General features: G+C 47.1%; 4 protein-coding genes and 1 long non-coding RNA gene across 11 annotated transcripts; 3 read left to right on the plus strand and 2 right to left on the minus strand.

The window, feature by feature from the left end:
* Window positions 1-3,866: 3,866 nt before the first annotated feature.
* On the plus strand, window positions 3,867-5,450 carry LOC101774229 (zinc finger protein CONSTANS-LIKE 3). The gene is made up of 2 exons (XM_004953001.4): window positions 3,867-4,683; window positions 4,826-5,450. The coding sequence occupies exons 1-2, from the start codon at window positions 4,003-4,005 to the stop codon at window positions 5,147-5,149; spliced, it is 1,005 nt and encodes a 334-aa protein (XP_004953058.1). The 5' UTR covers window positions 3,867-4,002; the 3' UTR covers window positions 5,150-5,450.
* Window positions 5,451-6,105: 655 nt separating this feature from the next.
* LOC101774638 (serine/arginine-rich splicing factor RSZ23) lies at window positions 6,106-10,930 on the minus strand. Its single transcript, XM_004953002.3, has 5 exons — window positions 10,782-10,930; window positions 10,502-10,600; window positions 8,857-8,945; window positions 7,635-7,884; window positions 6,106-6,692 (listed from the first exon to the last, which is right to left on the minus strand). Exons 2-5 carry the CDS (start codon window positions 10,588-10,590, stop codon window positions 6,407-6,409), a joined length of 714 nt encoding a protein of 237 aa, XP_004953059.1. The 5' UTR covers window positions 10,591-10,600; window positions 10,782-10,930; the 3' UTR covers window positions 6,106-6,406.
* Window positions 10,931-12,527: 1,597 nt separating this feature from the next.
* Window positions 12,528-16,212, plus strand: LOC101775031. Of its 6 annotated transcripts, none has more exons than XR_001164966.2 (5): window positions 12,528-13,389; window positions 13,488-13,875; window positions 13,960-14,989; window positions 15,337-15,794; window positions 15,963-16,212. It is a non-coding gene; the product is annotated as an uncharacterized LOC101775031 (long non-coding RNA). The 6 variants fall into 6 exon arrangements; XR_002677929.1 differs by having other exon boundaries at window positions 15,340-15,794; XR_002677925.1 differs by having other exon boundaries at window positions 12,529-13,389; window positions 13,960-14,068; window positions 14,831-15,794.
* Window positions 16,213-17,213: 1,001 nt separating this feature from the next.
* Window positions 17,214-19,547, minus strand: LOC101775437. Of its 2 annotated transcripts, XM_004953004.3 has the most exons (5): window positions 19,305-19,501; window positions 18,833-18,908; window positions 18,390-18,503; window positions 17,715-17,816; window positions 17,214-17,516 (listed from the first exon to the last, which is right to left on the minus strand). In XM_004953004.3, exons 1-5 carry the CDS (start codon window positions 19,424-19,426, stop codon window positions 17,472-17,474), a joined length of 459 nt encoding a protein of 152 aa, XP_004953061.1. In that variant the 5' UTR covers window positions 19,427-19,501; the 3' UTR covers window positions 17,214-17,471. The 2 variants fall into 2 exon arrangements, with proteins under 2 accessions (XP_004953061.1, XP_022682064.1); XM_022826329.1 differs by lacking the exon at window positions 18,833-18,908 and having other exon boundaries at window positions 19,305-19,547.
* Window positions 19,548-19,619: 72 nt separating this feature from the next.
* LOC101776123 (protein TAB2 homolog, chloroplastic) lies at window positions 19,620-21,824 on the plus strand. Its single transcript, XM_004953005.3, has 3 exons — window positions 19,620-20,489; window positions 20,575-20,718; window positions 21,393-21,824. Exons 1-3 carry the CDS (start codon window positions 19,697-19,699, stop codon window positions 21,650-21,652), a joined length of 1,197 nt encoding a protein of 398 aa, XP_004953062.1. The 5' UTR covers window positions 19,620-19,696; the 3' UTR covers window positions 21,653-21,824.
* The last annotated feature ends 209 nt before the right edge of the window (window positions 21,825-22,033 follow it).

Consider the following 22,033-nt stretch of genomic DNA (forward strand, 5'->3'; position numbering starts at 1 on the left):
TCCTTTTTCCCATTTTTTCTTTCCCCATTTTATCCATAAAAAAATTTAGGGGAGAAAAACCTCCTCCAGCATATCCACTTTCCATTTCCTCTTTATTTTTTCTCAATCCTCTTTTATCTTCCTCCCTCAACCCTCTAAGGAGATTTGCCCCTCCATTTCCTTCACCCCTTCCTACTATCTCTCCCAAGCCACACGATCTGTTGCCCCAGGCCGTTTCCTGGCCGCCTGCATGTGGGCCAGCCTTGCCTTGGCTATCTTGCTGCCCTCATTCGCCCAGGCAAGAATTGGAATTGCTCTAATCTCCGTGCCAGTACTTCCTTCCTCGGCGTCCAGTCTTACCATCTCAGCAGCTTATCTGGATTTCTGAAAGGAACGGCCGGCCGGGGCGTTCTTCTTTCCCAAAACAGACAGGAACCGGATATCGTATCTTTTGGGATAAGCTGGTGACTGCTGCTTGCTCGATCGGAGCTGAGAGCCGTCACGCTCACGCTCCGTCGATGTTTAGTCATCCGTTGGTTTATTGGCTTCGGTTATTAGTCTATTCGACTTGCTTACGTCTCTTGTTTCCGCGCTCGACGGTCGTCATCATGCTTTGTGGAAATCTAAAAGCTGTCCTTTTTGCTTGGGATGATAGTGGAATATAGTAGTATTAGTACCAGAATTTCCAGTAGTTTGGTCTTCTAGACTTGCCAAGATTGGCCATCTGCCCATCTCGTGTGCTGCCCCAGAGCAAGAGCACAACGCATGCTTTCAGTACTTGCTAGTGGCACACGTGCGTCTGGTGCAGACATTTTTCTATGCCGAGCAATGTCCGTATTTGCTTAGGCTAGTGGCGCGCGCACTTGTGTTTTCGTGAAGCCATTTTTAAAAGCACTTTTTTGTGCTAGCGTAGAGAGACAGGGACAGGCGGCAGAGAAAGAGACGGGTGTTGGGCCCATCGGTACGCCAAATGGGCTGGCCTGGACGGACAGCGTTGCACAAGCGCGCTGGCGCGCTGCGAGAGTGCGAACCCGAGGGCCCAGGCCCTAGCCGAAGGATCTAGATCTCGCCTGTGATTCGCCGGCTGGCGGGGGGCCCACCGTGCTGACATGTCACCCGCGTATCCGCAGGGGATAAGCGCGATCGCGCCGGCGGCCAACCACGACGCGCCAGCTGGCATGGGGCGACCGCCCACGGGTGAAGGGGACGGTCGGACAGGGAGGGCCCCGGACGCTGTCCCCGACTCCCCGTCGCGGTCGCATCCGGCATCGGGGTCGCGCGCTCTCGTGTCGCACAGCGGCGCGACGGCGAGTGACACCAACCGCCTGTATCCAAAGCTTTTTCCGAGGGGAAAGAAAAGGACGTCCAAGTGTGAAGGGTATCTGCGTGTGCACAGGTAGCGTGAGCGCACACAACTTGTCACCGGACGAAAACTTGGGCCCCAGACCCACTACTGTTTGTTTGTTGAAGTTTACTGTGGTGGAAAGTGAATCTAATAAATCCCTCGAGTGTTTATAACATGCAGCTCTCCACCCGTTTGCTCAAAAGTAAGACCCTATTTGGATAGTCTGGAACTAAAATAGGACTAAAAATTAGCTGGCTAGTAGTTAAAAATTAGTCCAACTTGTTTAGATACGTGGACTAAGGCTCCGTTTGGAGATAGGGATTAAAGTTTAGTCCCTATCCTATTGAATGTTTAGATACTAATTAGAAGTATTAAATATAAATTAATTACAAAATTAATTGTATAAATGAAGACTAATTCGCGAGACGAATCTATTAAGCCTAATTAGTTCATGGTTAAATATGTGCTAATCATGGATTAATTAGGTTTAATAGATTTGTCTCGCGAATTAGCCACGGCTCATGCCATTAGTTTTATAATTAGTCCTTCCAATTGGTATACAAACATCCAATGTGACCCCGGACTAAAAATTAGTCCATGGATCCAAATACCCCCTAAACATTAGCCGGGTACAAAGCAAAGACTATCATGCCCTTCCTTTTGGAATGGTCCCACAGCTATGGATAGGGTTGGAGGTGGGATGTTTGGATCATTTTCCATCCTTTGGCTACTTTTAGTTGCTTTTAGCAACTTTTAGCTGCAGTGAAAGAGCTAATTGACTAATATCTAGCTAATCTTTAGTCTACCTTTTTAGCCCTCCCATTTGGAGCACCTAGAGTTAATTTTTAGTAGCTAAAAATTAGTTGGGATCTCCATACAGGCTCTAAATCTCTTAGAGTGATGAGAGCCCGAAACACTTGGCTAATTGGGGAAAAAGAGATGTCGTTTGGCGAGGCTTCTTCAAATTACTAGGCTCAGAGAAAAAGTTATAGTGGCCACAAGATCGTGTTGGATGTGGAGTGGACAACGAGGTTGTTGAAATACCATCAACTACAAGATCTGGCTACGCTAGAGTAGAGGTGGTTACACATCTCAGCAAGTTAGCACGGTGATAAATCTAATTATATATAAAATTATCTCTTATGATGAATCTAGAAATAGAGATGTACCAGAGAGAACTGAAGCAGGAGGGTTTCAGAGAAACCACTTGAGTTAAGAAAGAAGATGATAAAGATACAAAGAAGAAGAAGTGGTGAAAGGATGAATAAGCCGGCTGAAAAGCTGAAACGGCTGATTTATTGTGAGATAGAGATGTACCTCAGGGTCTGTTCGCTTCAGCTTATAAGCCGGCTGAAAAGCTGAAACGGCTGATTTATTGTGAGAGAAAAACACTGTTTGGTGGCTGATAAGCCGGCTGAATAAGCTGAAGCGAACAGGCCATTTGGAGTTGGATTGAGGTTGAAGAGGGCCAGGACAACAAGAAAATTTGTGTGCACTCAGAGAAAAACTCAAAGTCTCTATGGACGAACACTAACAGCCTGTTAGGCGGTGCTGCAGTTGCAGCAGCAGCAGCCGAGTTGCAGCTGCTGCAGTAAAATGTGTACAGATGCAAAATGCTCAAACTGAATGTGAAGAAAAAAAAAAAGGAGTACTTGGCTGCAGCCGAGCGGCTGGCATGCAGCAGCTGCTGCAGCCACAAACATGGAAAAAGTAGAAGCGAGCGGGGATGTTTATTTTAACAGCATCAAATTTACTTTCAAGAAAGATCAAATTACATCTCTTTCTATTGAAAATACCTTTAAAATTAGGTTCATCATGTAGGAATAAATAATTTATTGCAAAGTTCAAATTACATGGAATTTATTCAAAATATCTTTTAAAATAATGTTGATTTTAATGACAATTAATAATTTATTGAGAAGAGAAACTTTGATCATAATATACTTTTGAAGATTTCCTCCTTTCGAAATATACTTTACATGCAGTGGATGTGCTGTTCAACCAATGACTTAATGTGAAACATGAATTAAGAGGAACATAGATTAAGAGGAAAAATCTTTAATAGGTGTTGATACTTCCCCGGCGTTGGAGCTGCTCTTAGATTGAAGGCGTCTTACGTTGGTATCGAATTTAAGGTCAGTTTGGTGCGGCTCCGAACAACTCCAACTCCTTCTACATTACATTGTCCACACACTGTAGCAGCAACACTATTCATAGGAGCTATTCTTCTCTCTCCTCTCCTTCCCTCTCACGGATCAAGGAGGAGCCGATGGAACCAGTTTTTTCCTTCTTCAGCTCTAACGCTACAGGAGCCTGACAGTGGAGGCGGAGGAGGAGCCGCTTACCTTAGAGGTCATTTTACAGTGACGATTAGCAACTCCGCTAATCTAGTTGCTAGCGAAGTACTCGTATCTAGCACCATCGGACAAACGAACAAAGGTGGGTGGCCCGGCGAGACAGCGACGGGACGCCGGTCCACTGGCCGCCCAGCTCGTGGCCGCCAGCACCTCCACGTGCCGGCCGACCCCTCAAAACGCCCGCTGCGCCGGGCGGGCACCTAACGCCCCCGAGACCAACCATTTCCGACGCAAAACCCCCCCAAGACTCCGTGACACCCGCAGCAGTGTCTCGCTCGTGACGCACCCGGAGCGGAGAAGAGCAGAACCGTGAGCAGAGGCATGGACGCCGCGGCGGAGCTGGAGCTGGAGCTGGAGCAGAAGCCGGCGGTGGGGTACTGGGGCGTGGTTGGCGCGCGGCCCTGCGACGCGTGCGCGGCGGAGCCGGCGCGGCTGCACTGCCGCGCGGACGGTGCGTTCCTGTGCCCCGGGTGCGACGCCCGCGCGCACGGCGCCGGGTCGCGCCACGCGCGCGTCTGGCTCTGCGAGGTCTGCGAGCACGCCCCCGCCGCCGTCACGTGCCGCGCCGACGCCGCCGCGCTCTGCGCCGCCTGCGACGCCGACATCCACTCGGCGAACCCGCTCGCGCGCCGACACGAGCGGGTCCCCGTCGCGCCCTTCTTCGGCGCGCTCGCCGACGCGCCGCAGCCGTTCCCGTCCCCGGCCTTCGCCGCCGCGGCCGCCGCGGGGGCCCATGCACAGGGGGAGGTGGGGGCGGACGACGACGGGAGCAACGAGGCCGAGGCCGCCTCCTGGCTCCTCCCCGAGCCCGACAACAGCCACGAGGACAGCGCCGCCGCCACCGATGCGTTCTTCGCGGACTCCGACGGGTACCTCGGCGTCGACCTGGACTTCGCCCGGTCCATGGACGGCATCAAGGCCATCGGCGTGCCGGTCGCGCCGCCCGAGCTGGACATCGCCGCCGGCGGCTTCTTCTACCCCGACCACTCCATGAACCACAGCGTAAGCCTCGCGGCTGTGCTATGATTTCTAGATCCTCAGCAAACACCGCGAAATGGTTCAATTCGAGATTCGTCCTCCCAAAAAAGTGGCTTCTTTGAGTGGACTTGGGGATAATGTGGACGCCTTCAACCGCTTATTGCAGGTCTCGTCGTCGGAGGTGGCGGTTGTGCCGGACGCGCTGGCGGCGGGCGGGCCGGCGGTGCCGGTGGTGAGCAGGGGGAAGGAGCGGGAGGCGCGTCTGATGCGGTACCGTGAGAAGCGCAAGAACCGGCGGTTCGACAAGACCATCCGGTACGCGTCCCGCAAGGCCTACGCCGAGACGCGGCCGCGCATCAAGGGCCGCTTCGCCAAGCGCTGCTCCGCGGAGGCCGAGGACGAGGCGCTGGAGCACGAGGAGGGGGCGTGCTTCTCCCCCGCGGTGTCGGCGCCCGCGGCGTCCGACGGCGTCGTCCCGTCCTTCTGCTGAGGGAGAGACGGACGGCGACCCGGCGGCGGCCGCCCCGACCCCTCTCTTCCGCTCCCCGGCGACGACCTCGCTAATTTTGCCGACTCTGAATGGATCTGAACGCATGCGACGCGCGCGCTCCGTGTAGCATGAATAATTGTACAGTAGTTCGATGCACTGCACGAACTCAATCGCATTCGCACGGAACGCATGCAATCCTCCTCACCGTCTCTGTAATCCAGCCTTGTACATTATCCATCTAGAGGTGTTTGTGTTTCTCTTTTGCATGAGTGCATCTTCAACCTGAAAACTTCGTTGTTCATGCGTCAGTGCCCCCAACAGTGCAGCAATTTGACCTCTCATTAGGAAGATTGTTCAGTTTCTTGCGAACAAGGGGGAAGGTGGAGCAATGAATCGACACGTCAGAGCACGTGAAGTGAAACGGTGAGGTGCGGAGCAGTTACCTTTCCCAAACGAGATCGCAGGTAAACTTCTGATTTGGGCAATGGAATTAGGCTGGATGAATGGATCCTTTTCAGCCGTCAGTTGGTGCCTGTGAAGTTGCGGCTAGCCGCCGAGCCGGGGTTAGGACAACCACTGTGCTGGACTTTTCCTTAACAAGTGGCACGCTCGACACGGGCGCACATCCAAAGTCCTCCAATGCGGGTGCGGCAACCTTTTGGCAACTTGCAGATGGAGAAGGGCCATGGGCTGATGGGGCAGAGTCCTGGAGCGCCACCCGTGACTGAAAGATCTGCTTGTTCCCCGTGACTGCTGGTGCCATGCCGAACGGCGACACCGGTGTCTCGTCGCTGCCACCGCTAGCTACCGGTACCTGCCGTGAGCAGCGTCAGTTTTGACACAATCTCCCGCTGTTCCTGCCTTGCTAGTTTGCTACCACATGGCAGTGACCCTCTGAAATCACGAGCCAACTGCTGGGCTTCAGCTCCAAACATTTGTTAACACATCGCACAAGATAAGCAATTTGTCCAAATTCCAAGCAATCTAGGAATACAAATCTCATAGGAACCAGATCTTTGTCTTGACAACTACAAGCGGCCAGAGTCATGCAGTCAAAACTCGAAACAGAAACGTTATAGGCTCCTGCCTCCACAATTGTATCAGCAGCGGTGTCCTCCCAGGAAACGAAAAACACTGAAACGATAAAAATGCAAGACTTTGAATCCTATAGAATTACATAAGTTGTACCGATGCGCCCGGGCAAAAACATGCTGGGGCCCCTAACATTTTCCCAGCATCTTGGAGCAGCTAAGGATCTCACGCATCATTGCCATTGCCGTATGGGGACTCATCGCGCTGGGGCTGCTGGCCTGGGGACCTGCTATAGCTCCTCCTGGCAGGAGGTGGTGGTGGCGACCTGCTCAGGTCACGGGCTGGCGGTGGCGATCTGCTGTTGTTCCGCGGAGGTGGTGGAGGTGGCGACTTGCTGTAGCTGCGCGCTCGAGCTGGTGGAGGTGACCTGCTGAGACTCCGTGCACGAGGTGGCGGTGGAGACCTGCTGTCACTCCGCCTCCTAGGAGAACGATCCCGTGGGCTGTAGCTCCTGAAACATGCAAGTTTCTTTTTCAGATATGACCACAAAATTAACTCGTTGAAAAGGCAGGTAATGTGGCAACAAGACATCGTGCAATACAACGTTACGACATTGGCCAGCGTAACAGCTGCAAGAGTACCAATGCATGATAAAGAACCAAACTAAGAATGCATTGTTGAACATGATACAGCAAGTCAGGCTCTGTATTGAAGTTAACAGAGCAAAGAAGCAGCCTTTGAAGCTTTGGATCAACATCATGGTAGCCTTATGAAAGAATGTGACGAATACATCTAGTCTAGTCTAGTCATTTAAATTCAGAAGCAACAGTATCCCTAGACATACACTTTTCTAATCTCCATGCTTCTTCCCACATGCCATTTTTATTTTTCCTACTATCTTATTAAAATATCAGTGAGTACAAGGGGCTAGTTGAATCGCTAAGCAAATTGCAAAAAGCGAAAACATAGCTACGACTAGGCTGGTCAGAAAACACAAAACCGGAGATGTGCAGAAAACCCTTGCACATCTCCACACAAATTGTATTAGTTGAATTGCTAAGCAAATTGCAAAAAGGGGAAGCATAGCTATGACTAGACTGGTCAACAAACACAAAACCGGAGATGTGCAGAAAACCCTTGCACATCTCCACACAAATTGTATTAGTTGAATTGCTAAGCAAATTGCACAAAGCGAAAGCATAGCTATGACTAGACTGGTCAACAAACACAAAACCGGAGATGTGCAGAAAACCCTTGCACATCTCCACACAAATTGTATTTGAAGCCATTACCTCATATTCCCTCCGTTATTAAACAGATGCCGTTTAGGAATTGGGTTTTGTGCTCAAATAGACATCGTTTTAGATTTTCTAGGTGGTGTTTTTCTGAAGAATCCTTATCAAAAGCTATTGAATAGTAGAATGAATGCATAAGGTGGGATTGGTGTTATGACCTTCTGCCGTAGCTTGGGCTCCTCCGATATCTTGGGCTGCGGCTGCGGCTGCGGCTACGACTGCGATATCTAGGACTTCGGCTGCGGCGCCTTCCAGTACCCAAGCCTCCGGAACCAATCCGTAAGCGACATTCGCGAGCAAAGTGACCAGTTTCACCACACTCATAGCACTTCATATCAGAACCATTACGGTCCCGGCCACGTCCACCACCAGCTTTGGTTGACAGCTCAACCCTCCATCCATTCTTACCTATCAAACACGAATTGACAAAAGTATATGCACAAAATCATGAATTGTTGAAATATATGACTATAACAGTAGCTAAAGGGTAAAAACTAGTTCAATCACTAACAGAAATGAAAATGGTTGAAACATTCTTCTCAAGAGTAGTAGATTAGTAATTTAAGATAACTCAAGCAGCTTTTAGAGTCACGCAATTGTATTCATTTTGCAGGACAGGACATGAGTGTCACTAGTAAACACATGCATTGGTAATATAGGCAGCACCAAGATATAAAACATCCCACTCATGCTATAAGTTTGGCTTGTTATCACTATGTTTTTCACTAAGTTCATATAATGGATACCAGTACATTTCCTGGTAGAAATATAACTGCCAGGTATCATAATGCAGGCACAAATATTGCCAAAGACAATTTCCTCCCATGTCATGACATGAGCAACAATTAACTTCTTAGAAGGCAACAAAGCAGAAATACATATGGGACCATCAAGTATAGATGTATAGTAACTGAACAGTACAGATTAAATTTTGTAACAATACTATTTACTTGCTAGCTGTTAGAAGAAGCAAGGAACCAAAGGACCCAACGAAAAAATCACTTGCTAGAAGAAAAGACTATACAAGCAAATTTATTGTAGCACCCCAATGCCATTAGAACCCACAAAAGCAGGTGCACTCAGTATTTTTTCAGAACTTGACCTTGCATAAGCTACCACTTTATTGGAGATGCAACTTCCTACCAAAGAGTGATAAGTGCTGGAAATCACATGCAGTTACCCTATTGTCTAAGTTTTATCATATACTACAAATAAGTGAGGAGATAAAGGAAAACATTTTAATTAAAATTAAAAAGTGTTCTTCATAACAAAACTACCTGCTGCCAGAAAAATGGAATAAATTAACCATGAGAAAGATGTACAGCAAAGGGCAAGGTCTTTATAAAATACAAATAACAAATAGACATCCTTGATTATTACCATCCAATTCACGAATGGCATCTTGTGCATCCCTACGGTCATCAAAGTCAATGAAGGCAAATCCTGGTGGTTTTCTAGCAACCCATACACTGCATTGAAAAAAAATCAGTACAAGTGAATTCCTCTAATCATGTAACGTACAAAATATCTAATACTGAATTAAGATAAAAAATGGCATACAAACAAAAAATCTTTACAATCGAAGTTTTTGACTTAGTATACTCTCAATCAACAGCAACCAAGAAATAACACTTCGGCATGCAAATGCAAGAAAAACTACCTGATACATTTAACAAGACATACATAACCCTTTCATGGAATCCTCCCACTCTGAATATATACCTATCGTTGCATAAGTCAACATATAACCCATCTGCACAGAGGTACATATCACTCTGTATAATCATAAGTAACTATTTTCTAATATGAATCTAATGACATCAATTCTGTGTCACAAAAACTATCAATTAATAGAGTAATTGTTGGTCAATGGCTTGCCCTAACTAAATGAAATAAGTCTTGTAATTTCAAGTGGAGGGAGTATTGAGGAAATGTGATTCTGGATTAATTTCATGAGAGGAGTATCATCTATTATTACATCAACTGCAGTTTACTTTTATTTATAAATTGTAGGCATAAATTCCTAGGTCAAAAGATAATGTTGTTATGTTGCCATGTTGGATGCACTCCAGAACTACTAGCCTACTTGCACAGTTCCAACTTTTGCCCTATCATCGTAATTCAAGTTCATTCCACCTTACTCGTAATGTTCACCTAGTACTTTCTACTATGTTCTTTTTATTCACATGCAGCATAACAATAACTTTAATGCTAGCTCACTGAATGAGCAAAAGGTGCCCTCTAATCTTTAAAAAGGAGCCCTAGCATTACATAAAAGGACAATCACAAGCCTCTTAAAAGAAAAGAAGCTCAAGTACGTCTGCAACTCAGTAACTGACTAAGGAAGCAGCAAACATGAAGTGGGTTTGCAAGTCTGCACTGAAAGTTCGTCTTAAGCTTAGTACAACCTGAACGGAGCTACTAGCGAGGCTAAATAGATAAGGCCAAGCCCCATATGTACTGATAAGTTAAAACCGCACTTGCTAACTTATCATGCAGAACCCTCAAAACACCAAGCCCTAACAAACTAGGCCTTACAGGTGCTCCATGTGCTTCACATGTGCACATAGTAATCCCACTTTTCCCTTCTATTTCTCAAACAGTAGATATGCATTACTGAAAAAAGGTTCATAAGAAACAGCCTCAACTCTACTAAAACATGTTCTACTCAACAAACTAAATACATACGCAACTGGTGTTGAATCACTCCACCACATTAGCCTTACTTATTTCTATATCACATAAGTGGGCAACTGGCTGCTGTATTGCTGTTGTACCACTGGCACCCTCGGTGCAAAACTATACAATACCCAAAGCCACAAACTACTTATCATCCTTGTAAGGCAAAGGAAAGAACAAGGAAGCTCATACAGTCCTATAGGCTATTAACAGTACTACAGTAGTACAGTACCATATAGACGACTCGGGAAAACCATATGCGCAGTAGCACTAGCTTAGCACTTCCGCCATCCAAAATTTAAGAAAAAGAAGCTTAGCACTTTCGAGCAAAGGCACTGCATCTCACCTCCTCAGAACCCCGAACGTGCGGAACTCGTCCTCGATCTCCCGCGCCGTGACGCGCGGATCCAGGTTCCCCACGTAGACGCGAGCCATGAGCGAAACCCTGCAGGGGCAAAGAAATTTCAACAAAAAATCTCTCAAATCCGCTCCAAGGCGCAGCAGCAACCACTAAGCTCCACCGAGGAAACCCCCAAATTTCTCATGGATTAGGTCGAAACGGAGACGAAAATCGAGAGGCGCTCGCCTAGGAAGCAGAAGCAATGGGGGATCTGAAGCATACTTGCCTTCGAGCGCGTGCTCCCTCCGGGTGATTTGAGATTTGGGGTCGCGAGGGCGGCCGGGGGAGCGGCTCTAGGGTTTAAGTTCGAGCCGCAGCCAGAGGAGAAGAGGGGAGGGCAGGGAAGCGTAATTTTAGGTGGATTCGGGTTGACGAGTCAGGGTCATTTTCGGAATTCTGGGTTTGGTGGGAAAAGATGATTTCCTTAGCCTTTTTCACTTTTGCCAGCAGAAAAAGGAGAGTAAGTACAAGGGCTGATCTGCATTTCAACGAGAATATAAAAGTTCAAAGTGTATTATAACAATTAGCAATTGTACATTTTTCATTTAAAAACTATACAGACATTTAGCAGTAACCAATTCATATTGAAGGATCGTGGAAAAACTTATCCATTTTATTATTAAATAAGTGATAATATTGATCAAACCCTTGATTTCACCTCCATTTAGTCAATAAAAACATTTAAATTCACTGGAGTTACTTTTTTCTTTCATCTTTCTTTTTCTATTGTGCGCCACTAATGCTTATTCTCGAAACACCAGTATGAATCACAATCGGTCGTGAGTTTGCAGTGGACCACTAGTTGGATGGTGCCATGGAGTGAGAAGGTTAGCCAAGATCTGTGTTGGGAGCGTCATAGTAGGATTAGTTACTGAGTAGTAGGATTAGTGACGAGCAGACGACCTTTGCCACCTTGCCTTGCGGTTGTCTTGTCATAATACCCTCTCTAAACTCAACAAACTCCTAAACCCCATTTTTAACATGCCACTCATTCCTCTTCTTTGTGTGTTAATTGAGCAAGGGATATCCAATTGCTTGAACACATGTTAGAGTTTATCAAGAATTTAACATCAAAGTTCCTCTAAATTTCAAAATTTCATGCAGGTGATGTTTTAGGAAAAGCTCCATACTACGGAACTAAGATAGAGATATCAATCTCGAAGCAGAAGGAACAACGAACCATGTGCTAATTTAGATTAGCAGCAATATTTTATTTGTGTTTAGTATGTAATATTTTCTAGTAAAAGTGTTGCCCTGTGCCCACTTAGACTTGGTCTTGCTAGAGTTCGCGGGTTGACGTGACATCCCTAATTGAAATTTTCCGAAACAAGTTGTTTAGCACCCTCATTGCTCTTGCTTACACAATATATGCATTCCTTCCAAAATATTTCAAACTCTAGTCTTGAAACGTAACCCTCGTAATGATACGCAAACCTATTACTAGGTATGTTTCAAAGAAATCTTTTCTAATTCTGGATGAGTGGGATCATTATCTAGGGGTGATTGGTTGGCTTCCCCAGTGAGCCTGGCTTGCACGAGAGAGCCAGGCCATGGTTGGCCAGTTCCGGCGCATGCAATACCAGCGTGATTGGTTTGCTGGTTCGTTTCAACTGGATGAAAGGAGACATTGATTGGTTGCCTTCATATATGTACGACGAGTTAGTTTTTACACAGGTCCATGCGCCCGCTGCTCTCGCGCGAGCCTGGGTGACAAAAACGCTCATTTCTCTTGTATCTGCGGAGCCGCTGGAAGATCCTTTTTACACCCCATGAGCTAGACCAAAGACCAGTCCGGACAACCAATCATCAACACCTTGCATCTGGAGAACCAAAGGCCAATACGAACAAACAATCATCAACACCTTGCATCTGAAGAACCTGGTTGGCCTAGATACATGGAACCAATCACACTCCTAATGGATTCATTTTCCCTGCAGCTTAAAAACCTGGTAAGGCGACAAAACATCGCAGTATCACGTTTCGGTCCGCCAAAACGAGATCGTGAGCCGTCCGATACGCTCCTCCCTCCGCTCGCTTCCTCTCCTCCCCTCTCCGCCTCACCCACGCCCCAAACTAGCCGCCGCACCCGCCGCCCTCCAGTACCCAGGTCCACCCATCCGCCACCGGCCCCGCCCCCCGCCGGCCGCCGCTCCTCCTCCTTGCCGTGACCTCCCCCGACCTTCTGCAAGCGCGCGCGGACCCGCACCACGCACTCGCTCGACGCGCCGCCGGCTCCCTCGCCATCTCCCCCGACGGCTCCATCTCCGCCGAGCTCTCCCACCCATCCCGCCCGCGGCCTCTCGTGCTCCTCCTCTCCATACTGCCCCTGCACGCGCTGCATCTCCAGATCCCGAACGTCCTCCTCGCCCCACCAGGCAGGCGCGCTGCGTGGCCGGACGGAGCGAGGCGGCGCAGCAGTGCCGGTTCGCCCCGAGGAGGCGGCACGGCTGGGACAAAGCGCGTCCGCGACCATGCCAGGTTGTTGGAGCAAGGCTGCGCGGGGCGACCTCTATGCGCTAGCCTCCCTCCAGCTGCATCGGCTTAGTGGCGGCGGCGACACACGGGGCCAAGAGGAGGCGGGGCGGCCGCTAGGCCTTGGCGATGTGGCCTCTTCACGCCGGCCCCTTCCGATGTCCCCTAGATCCTCTTGCTGTCGGCGGCGTTCATGGCGGAAGGGCACGGCCGCGCGGTCGGTGATGCACCAAGAGGATGCGACTGTGGCAGTGTGGCCCGCCTCGGTGCATCGCCATCCCCGTCCCCATCTCATCTACGATGCTACTACTACCGCAGGAGACAGTCATCCAGTCGGCAACAACAACCTCTCCTCGATTAAGGTACAATCTTCTCACTGTTCTAAATATTCCCTAATGATTTTATTGGAATTTGCCTCTCCCCCATGGGACCTGACAACAGTCTCCGTGATGCTGCATAGCTGATGCTTCACCTCCGACACATCCGGCGGCTTGGGCCATCGGAGTGGAGCTTCGACTTAGGGGCCGACGACATGGCGTATCCCCTGGGGGGTTCCTGCTCCACAATCTCACCTGCACAAACCCAGCCACCACCCATGTATTCATAGGAGGTGCCGCCTTCCGTTTTCTTCAAAGGTTTCCCCTTCTAGATCTTATCAATCTGGTGACTGGCTGTAGGAAGAGCATTGCCTTGCTACCCTTTTAAACCTTTGCCTTTGCAACATCTCTGTATGCTGACAAGGAAGAGAGTTTCAGGAGGAGATTGTGAAGCCTTAGCAGTTTTTTCCATCTAGGGATAGAAGTGCAGTTGCATCTCCTCTTCGATTATTTCTGCAACAATACTAGCAGGTTGTCTGATCATTGTATCCTGCTAATGTTTTATTGCAAATCATCTTCTTTTATTCCTCACAACAATGCTCTATTTCGTTGCAGGGACTGTTCATATGGAAGAGGATTCATTTGCAATGTTTGGCATGAATGTCTCGGTGGGATATATTTTAGTAATGCAGCAAGCTGGTAGAGATGTGCAGGCTGCAAACTGGTATTTGATTCATTTACCTCTTGCAGGTTTGATAAGTGCTAAATCATATGTAGAGTACTTTAAATTCTAGAGCTGTCAGCAATAGAATATATGGCCCCAGTTAGATGATTTTAGCACCTACTATGGATTGTTAGAAATTTGTCAGGTTGAGAGCTTGTAAATGTTACTGAACTTTCTCTTCAGCTGCACAATTATGGAAAAAAAGATGTATGGAAAGTTCCTCAAGTAAATAACTGGCATGTTCCTGATTAGGATGGACCTCTAAATTGTTCTTGTTCTAGCGTTCTGCCTACCTGTGCTATTCTTCTATACATCATCTTTGTTGCTGCCCTGTCTGATCATTCCATCTTTGCAACTGCAATTAAGATACAAGGATAAACTAGCATGGCAAATAATCATGGCAGGATGCTGAAAGTGGGGGTTCTTCTATAGATATGCATTAGTGACATAGTTTACTTGGCTTGCAATTATTGCTCTTGAACATTTATCCTTTTCTCTGAGTGGTGTGAAATGCCGTGGCTTGGGCTGTAGGCATCGATTTGGGCAGCATTTCTGACAACACGTGAGAACAGTCCTTGAAACTTTCCTGGTAATTGTCGAATTGGCATGATGCTTTTACCTGTTCGATGTGTACTTGATGAGTGCAATTCAAGGTTGGTTTTAGTCTTGGTCAGGGTTAGTTGAGAACTAGAAAGAAGAAATTGTTGATGAGTAATACTTCCTCTGATTTTGCATGCTTTCTGTTTGTACTTGTCATTTCAGGCACCATCATATGTGTCCAACTTGCTTGAAAGGTCTTGGTGCTTTGAGTTTCTTTTAGTAATCTCTAGCTCATCAGGAATTATTGTGCATGCATGCGTTGGAAACTTCAACCTGAACCGATGATCTTGGCAATCAACTGAAGCTTCTTTAATTTATTTGGTAATCAATTGAAGCTTCTTGATTGGTTTGGAATATAATAATGGCTGCAGAGTTAACTTGGAATAGTAAAGCTACGGATCAATCTATGTTTGAGTGTTACTGTTTGCCATAGATTGCCTGCAAGGCTGCAAGTTCTAGCGCTAAAAGCATGATACATTCTGCTGCATTTCTGTGATAGTGCCTTGCTAGCGCTAAAAGCATGATACATTCTGCTCCTCACACATTTGAAGAGATGATGCAAGTTTCAGAAGCAACATGATGTGCCCTTGAAAATTGCAAATAAGTTTTGACTTTCAGCAATATCCTTAGGAAACCAGGCTAAATTTAACCAAAAATCTTATGAACAGTAGGTATTGACTAGGCTGCATTTGTCCCGTCAAGGATGTCATGGACATGCTGGAAGAGTATGAGTGGCTAGCTTAAATCTAGGTAAGAGGAAAAGGCTCAAGGTTCCCAAGAAAAGGTAACATGAATATCCAGCGGGTCCTCTCACCGCATTTGCAGTCTCAGATCAAACAGATGTGATCAAAAGAGATGAGTGGAATGCTTGGAGGCATGGGCCCATGAGCGGTAATTTTACATGTTCAAGTCTTGTTTTAGTGCATACTCCATGTGACTCTGTTAATGTGCTTTTGAGAAGGCGAACTTTTGGAAGCATTCTGGTCTTATGTGTGCATTTCCTTTATGGTGAGGGTATCATGATATTAGAGCACAACATCATTGGTCATTGCATGTTTGTTAGCAGTGCTCTAAGCTGGTTGGTTGGAGTGTTGGACCCTAGCAGAGCACGCCTATTTGTTCGGAGGTTAGTCATAGCTTATCTTGGTGGACTTTTTTTTTGTTTTTGAATGCAATATGTATCTTTTGAACTGAAATTGTACCATCCCTCATTTTCAGAAAGTCAAGCTCTCCCTTTTTCATGTCTTCCAAGTTTCAGTTGCTTACATTTCCTTTTTTGAACTTTGCATAGCAGGAAGCCCAGATGGTATGGATGCGAAACGTGGGGCTCCAATCTTCTGGAAGTTGTATGGGGGGATTGAGTTTCGATAAAGCGTTTGTCATTGAGTTTTGATGTACATTCATACAAATGAGTGCTTCAAATATTTTTGTCTTGAAATACGTGCATGTATGTGCTGTGGAAATTGTCACCGGAACGTTGGGCTCTCCTACATTTAACGGTGAACTTGATATCATTAACGTTCTAGAATTCTGTTTTCCTGTTCTTTATTCGTGCAAGTTTAAGATAACATCACGTTTTTCCATGCTCCATGTATTGTGTTAAAAGAATTATTTTGCTCACTTGGTTAAAGGTGAGCACAACAAACCGGCTAATTGCGCATGCTGAGCCTTCTAAAGCACGTAATCTCGTGAATCTGTACCACACATGCTCAGCTCTTTCTGCCAGTAAAAACAGATCCTCAAAGATGTGCCACTGCCATGTTTCATTGACGGATCCTAAAGCGATCGATGTGAGGGACATATACATGCTCATCAAATGTATACCTGTTTTTAGCTTGCAGTTACAAACACAACTATTATGGATGGCAAATCAGATATTCAGTTTCATATTCATTTAAAAGGTGCAAGCAGTGAAGGAATGAACCAGTAAACATCAAATCATGAGTCATGAGCATGACCACATAGTATGGAAGTACTTTGCTCTAGATGGTATTCTTGTTTATAATAACAATTCCAGATGTAGATAAACACATGAGACCAAAGTGATAAAATGAAACTTTCTTACAACCATCATTTTGTCAACGTATAAGATATTCAGATGAATTTGTTCAAACCAAATTCACCGAAGTACGGAAAAAAGAACTCGCAAGTCATCAATCTCAAATTAAAGTGCTTCCCTCTTGGATAAAACATTTAAAAGAAATTCATCAAAAAAAAATGTAGCAGGTAGCATGCAAAAATAATCTGCACCAATAGCCTCCATTGGGACAATAACTTCACAACATAATACGGACACTCGAACACAACCAACAAGAAGACATACCAAAATAACACTTGAACTACCCACACCTTGAAAATGAGACCAAGTCACGCGTAGGCAATAGATTCATCACTCCCATCGCAGATGTCATAAGCACAGTATATACAAGCAACCAATCATAACTTTCTAATTACAAGCCACATCTCCACTACAACCTCAATGGTTTGGGTAAAAGAAGAAAAATAGTTCTCGATGACATGAACATTTCACATTGAAGCATGAGTCTGAAGCAAGAGTAGGACTGCTCTTTAGCAGCTGCTAAATATCATCATCAGAAATTGTTGGGGTACATTGAATAAATCTGTTATACTGTATATTAATGTTCAGCCCATGCTATAGCGCTTGATAAACATACAAATCTGGGTGTGTTATTGCACAGCCAGCTAGGATTAACTCCCAAAAAAATTGGATGGATCCAGTAAATAGATTCAGACGAGCTGTTGTGTCCAAGGAATGTGAAAATAAATCTCCAAACATGATCCTCTATTGCTCAAATAAACTAGAAATAGCCGCCAAATATCCAGCTAGCTGCAGGGATTGATGAGCACGAAGTCACATATCAGTAGTGTACAACTGTGATTAACATTCTAATTTCTAAGTAATTAACCATTTAGCATCACATATCACATTTATCCATTATAATATTTCTCAAATTAAGTTATCTGTTATGATAAAAAAAACTTGCATATACTACAAACCGAGTTCCTCATACAGTCAGCTTAATACCTGGCCCAAGATACCCTTTCCTGTCTGACCTTCCAGTACCAATCCAGCAGTCAGTCCTATCATTGCCAACGCGCCGTTAATCGCTTCTGCTTGACGTCGCCTCTGCAAAAACAGACCACAGTTGAAATTTGAAGAGTAACAAAACACAATGAAGTAATATAGAATATAGACCGATCTTGGAATTCAGAAGGGAAGTGCAACATATGGGTTTTCAAGGACAAACTAAGACTAATTAGTGATATTGTATGAGAAAATGGCTATTTGTTAACAGAAAGTGGAACTACTATCTTAGGAAATAATAAACACATATCTATCTTGTATCACAAAGGATTTTCAACATCTCTGATATAAGTTATAACACATATGGCATATCCATGTGAATACTGCAACTGACAGTCCACTAGGTAAATCATGTTGCATATCTTTTTACAATTAGGTTAGGTGCCTCAACTGCACAATATGCAATGACATTTTCGCCTGCTCAAAGAATTAAATCAGGAATGGGGAAATTGCAGGACCACATGAACAGGGAAAAGGCTAGCTTCACCATTTTATCACCAACTATTGGTGCAAACAAAAGAGAGATATTTTCCCTTATCCTGAAGATTCCTTCCTTTAGCAGATACGATTGATTTAATCTAAAGAATGATACAGTCTAATATAGCAACAATGCACCTTCAGCTTTTCTTTGGCCCTAATTTCTTGCATCTGTTTAGCAGCTAGACGCTTAGCTTCCAGTGGATCAACCATCACAACATTAGCACCTGAGTTTCTTTTGCCTTGTGGTGCCTGATTCATTTGGACAAAAGCAGTTGAGCAACCAAGAAAGAATATACTATAGAATAAGGATGCAGCAACTGGCACTAAAAAAAGTTGAATAACTTTCCCCAGGGTTAGTATGCCATAATGAAATCAAGAGTGCTAAGGCATTATGGCATCCTGATTAGGATAGTAGGCCTTAACAGAACTAAACCTTGATCTAATAACTAAAAAAAATCAAAATCACATAAAGAGTTCAGGAAACATTATTTGTACTATTAATGTCATAGCCCTACCAACCCTGAGCGTACTCCAACACTCAAAAATAGATTGGCCTACTCAAAAAGCCTGATGCATACATCTGCACTAGCAAAGGCCAGCACGTGGCTTCTCCGATGTAATGTATGCCCCGATTGCTTGTATTGGATTGCCCATCTATGAGAGAAAAAACATATAACTCAGAGGTCAGTTAAGCCAATGCAAGTACTAATGATGTTACACTAAACCACAGCCAGAGCATAGCCATCAGCACAGCACACAAGTCAAACCAACTGATACAATTTAAAAGTACTATTCTCCTGGACACTTGCCAACCCCAGTGAGAAAGTTCAACTGCTCAACCAGCGTGCAAAAATGAAATTCCTAAGTTCGTGTGGCCCTGTGGGCTAGCATAAGAAAGTAAGAAACAAATACAAGTATACAACATCCTGATCACTAGAAAGAATAACATCTGAAACCATGTAGCACCTTAATTTGGGATTTGGAGCAATGAATTGATTAAGAGCAAATACTGCATCAATGGGGACATGGCAACAAGAAACCAGAGCATACCTGAACAAGGACGGGGCAGAGGAGACATGCTGGATTGCGAGGAAGCGGGAGGAGCCGGAAGAGCAAGAGGCTGGAGGAGGAGGAATCGACGCCGAGAAGCAGAGACTGGTGGAGCACGCCATTCTTGGTGCTGCCCGCCTCCACCTCTCCTCTCCCCTCCTCTCTATTTCTATGGTGTCCGGACGCCGTCGTCTTCCACCCTCTAGTTTTTTTCCCTTTCCGTTCCATGAGGTCGTCGTCGTTATCCTGTTCGGCTTCTTCGTGGGCTTGGGCCGGCCCACGGCCCAAACGGAAGAGAACAGATCACACTGCTTGGTGGGTGGCACGCCGCGCGGCGCGACGCCACCAGCAACGTTAGCTTCTGCGTGTGGCCGTGGGCGCCCGCGCGCGGCATGACGACCGCCACCGCCATCGTCGCCGGGCACGGCCTCGCCCTGCGCCGGAGCCTCCCGCTCCCTAACCCTCCAGGGAGACCCACCACGGTCTCCCTCTCTGCGCGGTCCCTCCCGCACGCACGCCGCCGCACGATTGTTCCGGTCAGCCCATCGCCGCGGCGGCCGTGCCGGTGCCGGTCCATCTCCTCCGAGAGCTCCACCGCCGCCTCCGCCGCGTCCGACACCGTCGAAGAAGATGCGGAGCCCGCTGAGACCTACGACGAGGACGAGGATGAGGAGCTGGACCCGCAGGCGGAGGTGTGCTACCTGGACCCCGACGCGGACCCGGAGGCGATCCGGGAGTGGGAGCTGGACTTCTGCTCGCGTCCCATCCTCGACGCGCGCGGCAAGAAGGTGTGGGAGCTCGTGGTCTGCGACGCCACGCTCTCGCTCCAGTTCACCCGCTACTTCCCCAACAACGCCATCAACAGCGTGACGCTCCGCGACGCGCTGGCCTCCGTGCCGGAGGCGCTGGGCGTGCCGCTCCCCGACCGCGTCCGCTTCTTCCGGTCGCAGATGCAGACCATCATCACCCGCGCGTGCGGCGAGCTGGGCCTGAAGGCCGTGCCGAGCCGGCGGTGCGTGTCGCTGCTGCTGTGGCTGGACGAGCGGTACGAGGCCGTGTACAGCCGCCACCCGGGGTTCCAGGCCGGAACCAGGCCGCTGCTCGCGCTCGACAACCCGTTCCCCACCACGCTCCCGGAGAACCTCGTCGGGGACAAGTGGGCGTTCGTGCAGCTCCCCTTCTCCGGTCGGCAGCTCGATTTAAATTTTCACCGTGCTTAGCCTTGATCATTAGACCATGATTGTGATTGTTCTTCTTCTTCGATCTGCAGCTGTAAGAGAGGAGGTGGAATCACTGGAGAGGAGGTACGCATTTGGTGCGGGGCTCGATTTGGACCTGCTGGGGTTTGAGCTTGATGACAGCACGTTGGTCCCTGGTGTAGCCGTGGAATCGTCTCGCGCCAAGCCTCTAGCTGGTAAGTTCGTACCGAATATTCAGCCAACGCCAAATGCCACATTCTTTGTTTAGAAGATGACAATGTGCTGCCAAGGTACACAGAAATTAACAAGCAATCTGGAGCTCCCAGCGCAGTCGAAATGCTGTAGCAAACTGACATTGATTTTTTATTTTCATGATCAATGCTTGATTGCAAATACATATGATCCGTAAAATTTATAGTCATAACTCATACATAGACTATAAGATTATGATGTGTATAACTTTTCTCTGTCAGTAAAAAGCCTGAAGTCTTCTAAGTAGCACTCATGTATCAGTTGGTCGCTTCGATTGCTATGATCTTGTTGAACTATGCAATGCAGCTGGGTAACTTTCTGCGATGTTGAGCGTTCAAATGGAGATTAGTTCTTGTACACCTAGGCAAGTTTTGGCATGGCATATGAGATGGTCTCACATGTTTATATTTCCAAGTTTTGGCATGTCATATGTGCAACCTTTTTACTTGATTTTGCACTAGGATGCATCAATTCTTGGTTAAGTGGTAAACTATATACATGTATCTGATTCTGGAGAAGTAATAAACTGCACTTGAACTGCATTCTGGAAAGTTGAAGAGAGACAATCTCGAAGAATTACACCTGCGCTCTAGCTAGTTCGCTGTGTCATCTTTTTTGTTTTCTCATACATTTTCAGCGTGGATGAACGGTCTGGAGATCTGCGCGATGGAGGTGGACACGGGCAGGGGGAGCCTGATCCTGTCGGCGGGGGTGTCGACGCGGTACATCTACTCCGGGTACGAGAAGACCCCCGCGGCGACGCAGGAGGCGGAGGCCTGGGAGGCGGCCAAGAAGGCCTGCGGCGGCCTCCACTTCCTGGCCATCCAGGAGAACCTCAACTCCGACGGCTGCGTCGGGTTCTGGCTCCTCCTCGACCTGCCGCCGCCGCCTGTATGATGCATCCATCATCCTTCAGGATGCTGTTGCCCTGAATTTTGCAAGAAAAATGGCTGTAGCATGTGTAGTGCCAGTACAAGATTTCGCTTCCCATTTGCTCGTGTGTTACGTCATTGGGGTTTCTTGCCATTGCCACTTAACAGGTTGCTCGTCACGTTTTTTTCCCCCTCAATGGAATGGCCTGATGGCCCGATGGCACCATCAGCCCGCAACCCCCCTCGTGGCAGCCCAGTGTACTGTCAGCCCTGTTCTTTTGCCGGGCCGTGCGTGCGTGGCGGCCTTCCTCCATCCACTCGATTCTTTTGCTTCCCGCACGCCTCTATCCACACCGCGACGACGCTAGGAAGAAGCGCGCCAGCACTTCACCTTCACCAGGCAGCT

The sequence above is a fragment of the Setaria italica genome, chromosome I (genome assembly GCF_000263155.2).
Source record: "Setaria italica strain Yugu1 chromosome I, Setaria_italica_v2.0, whole genome shotgun sequence".
In the NCBI taxonomy this organism is placed as follows: domain Eukaryota; kingdom Viridiplantae; phylum Streptophyta; class Magnoliopsida; order Poales; family Poaceae; genus Setaria; species Setaria italica.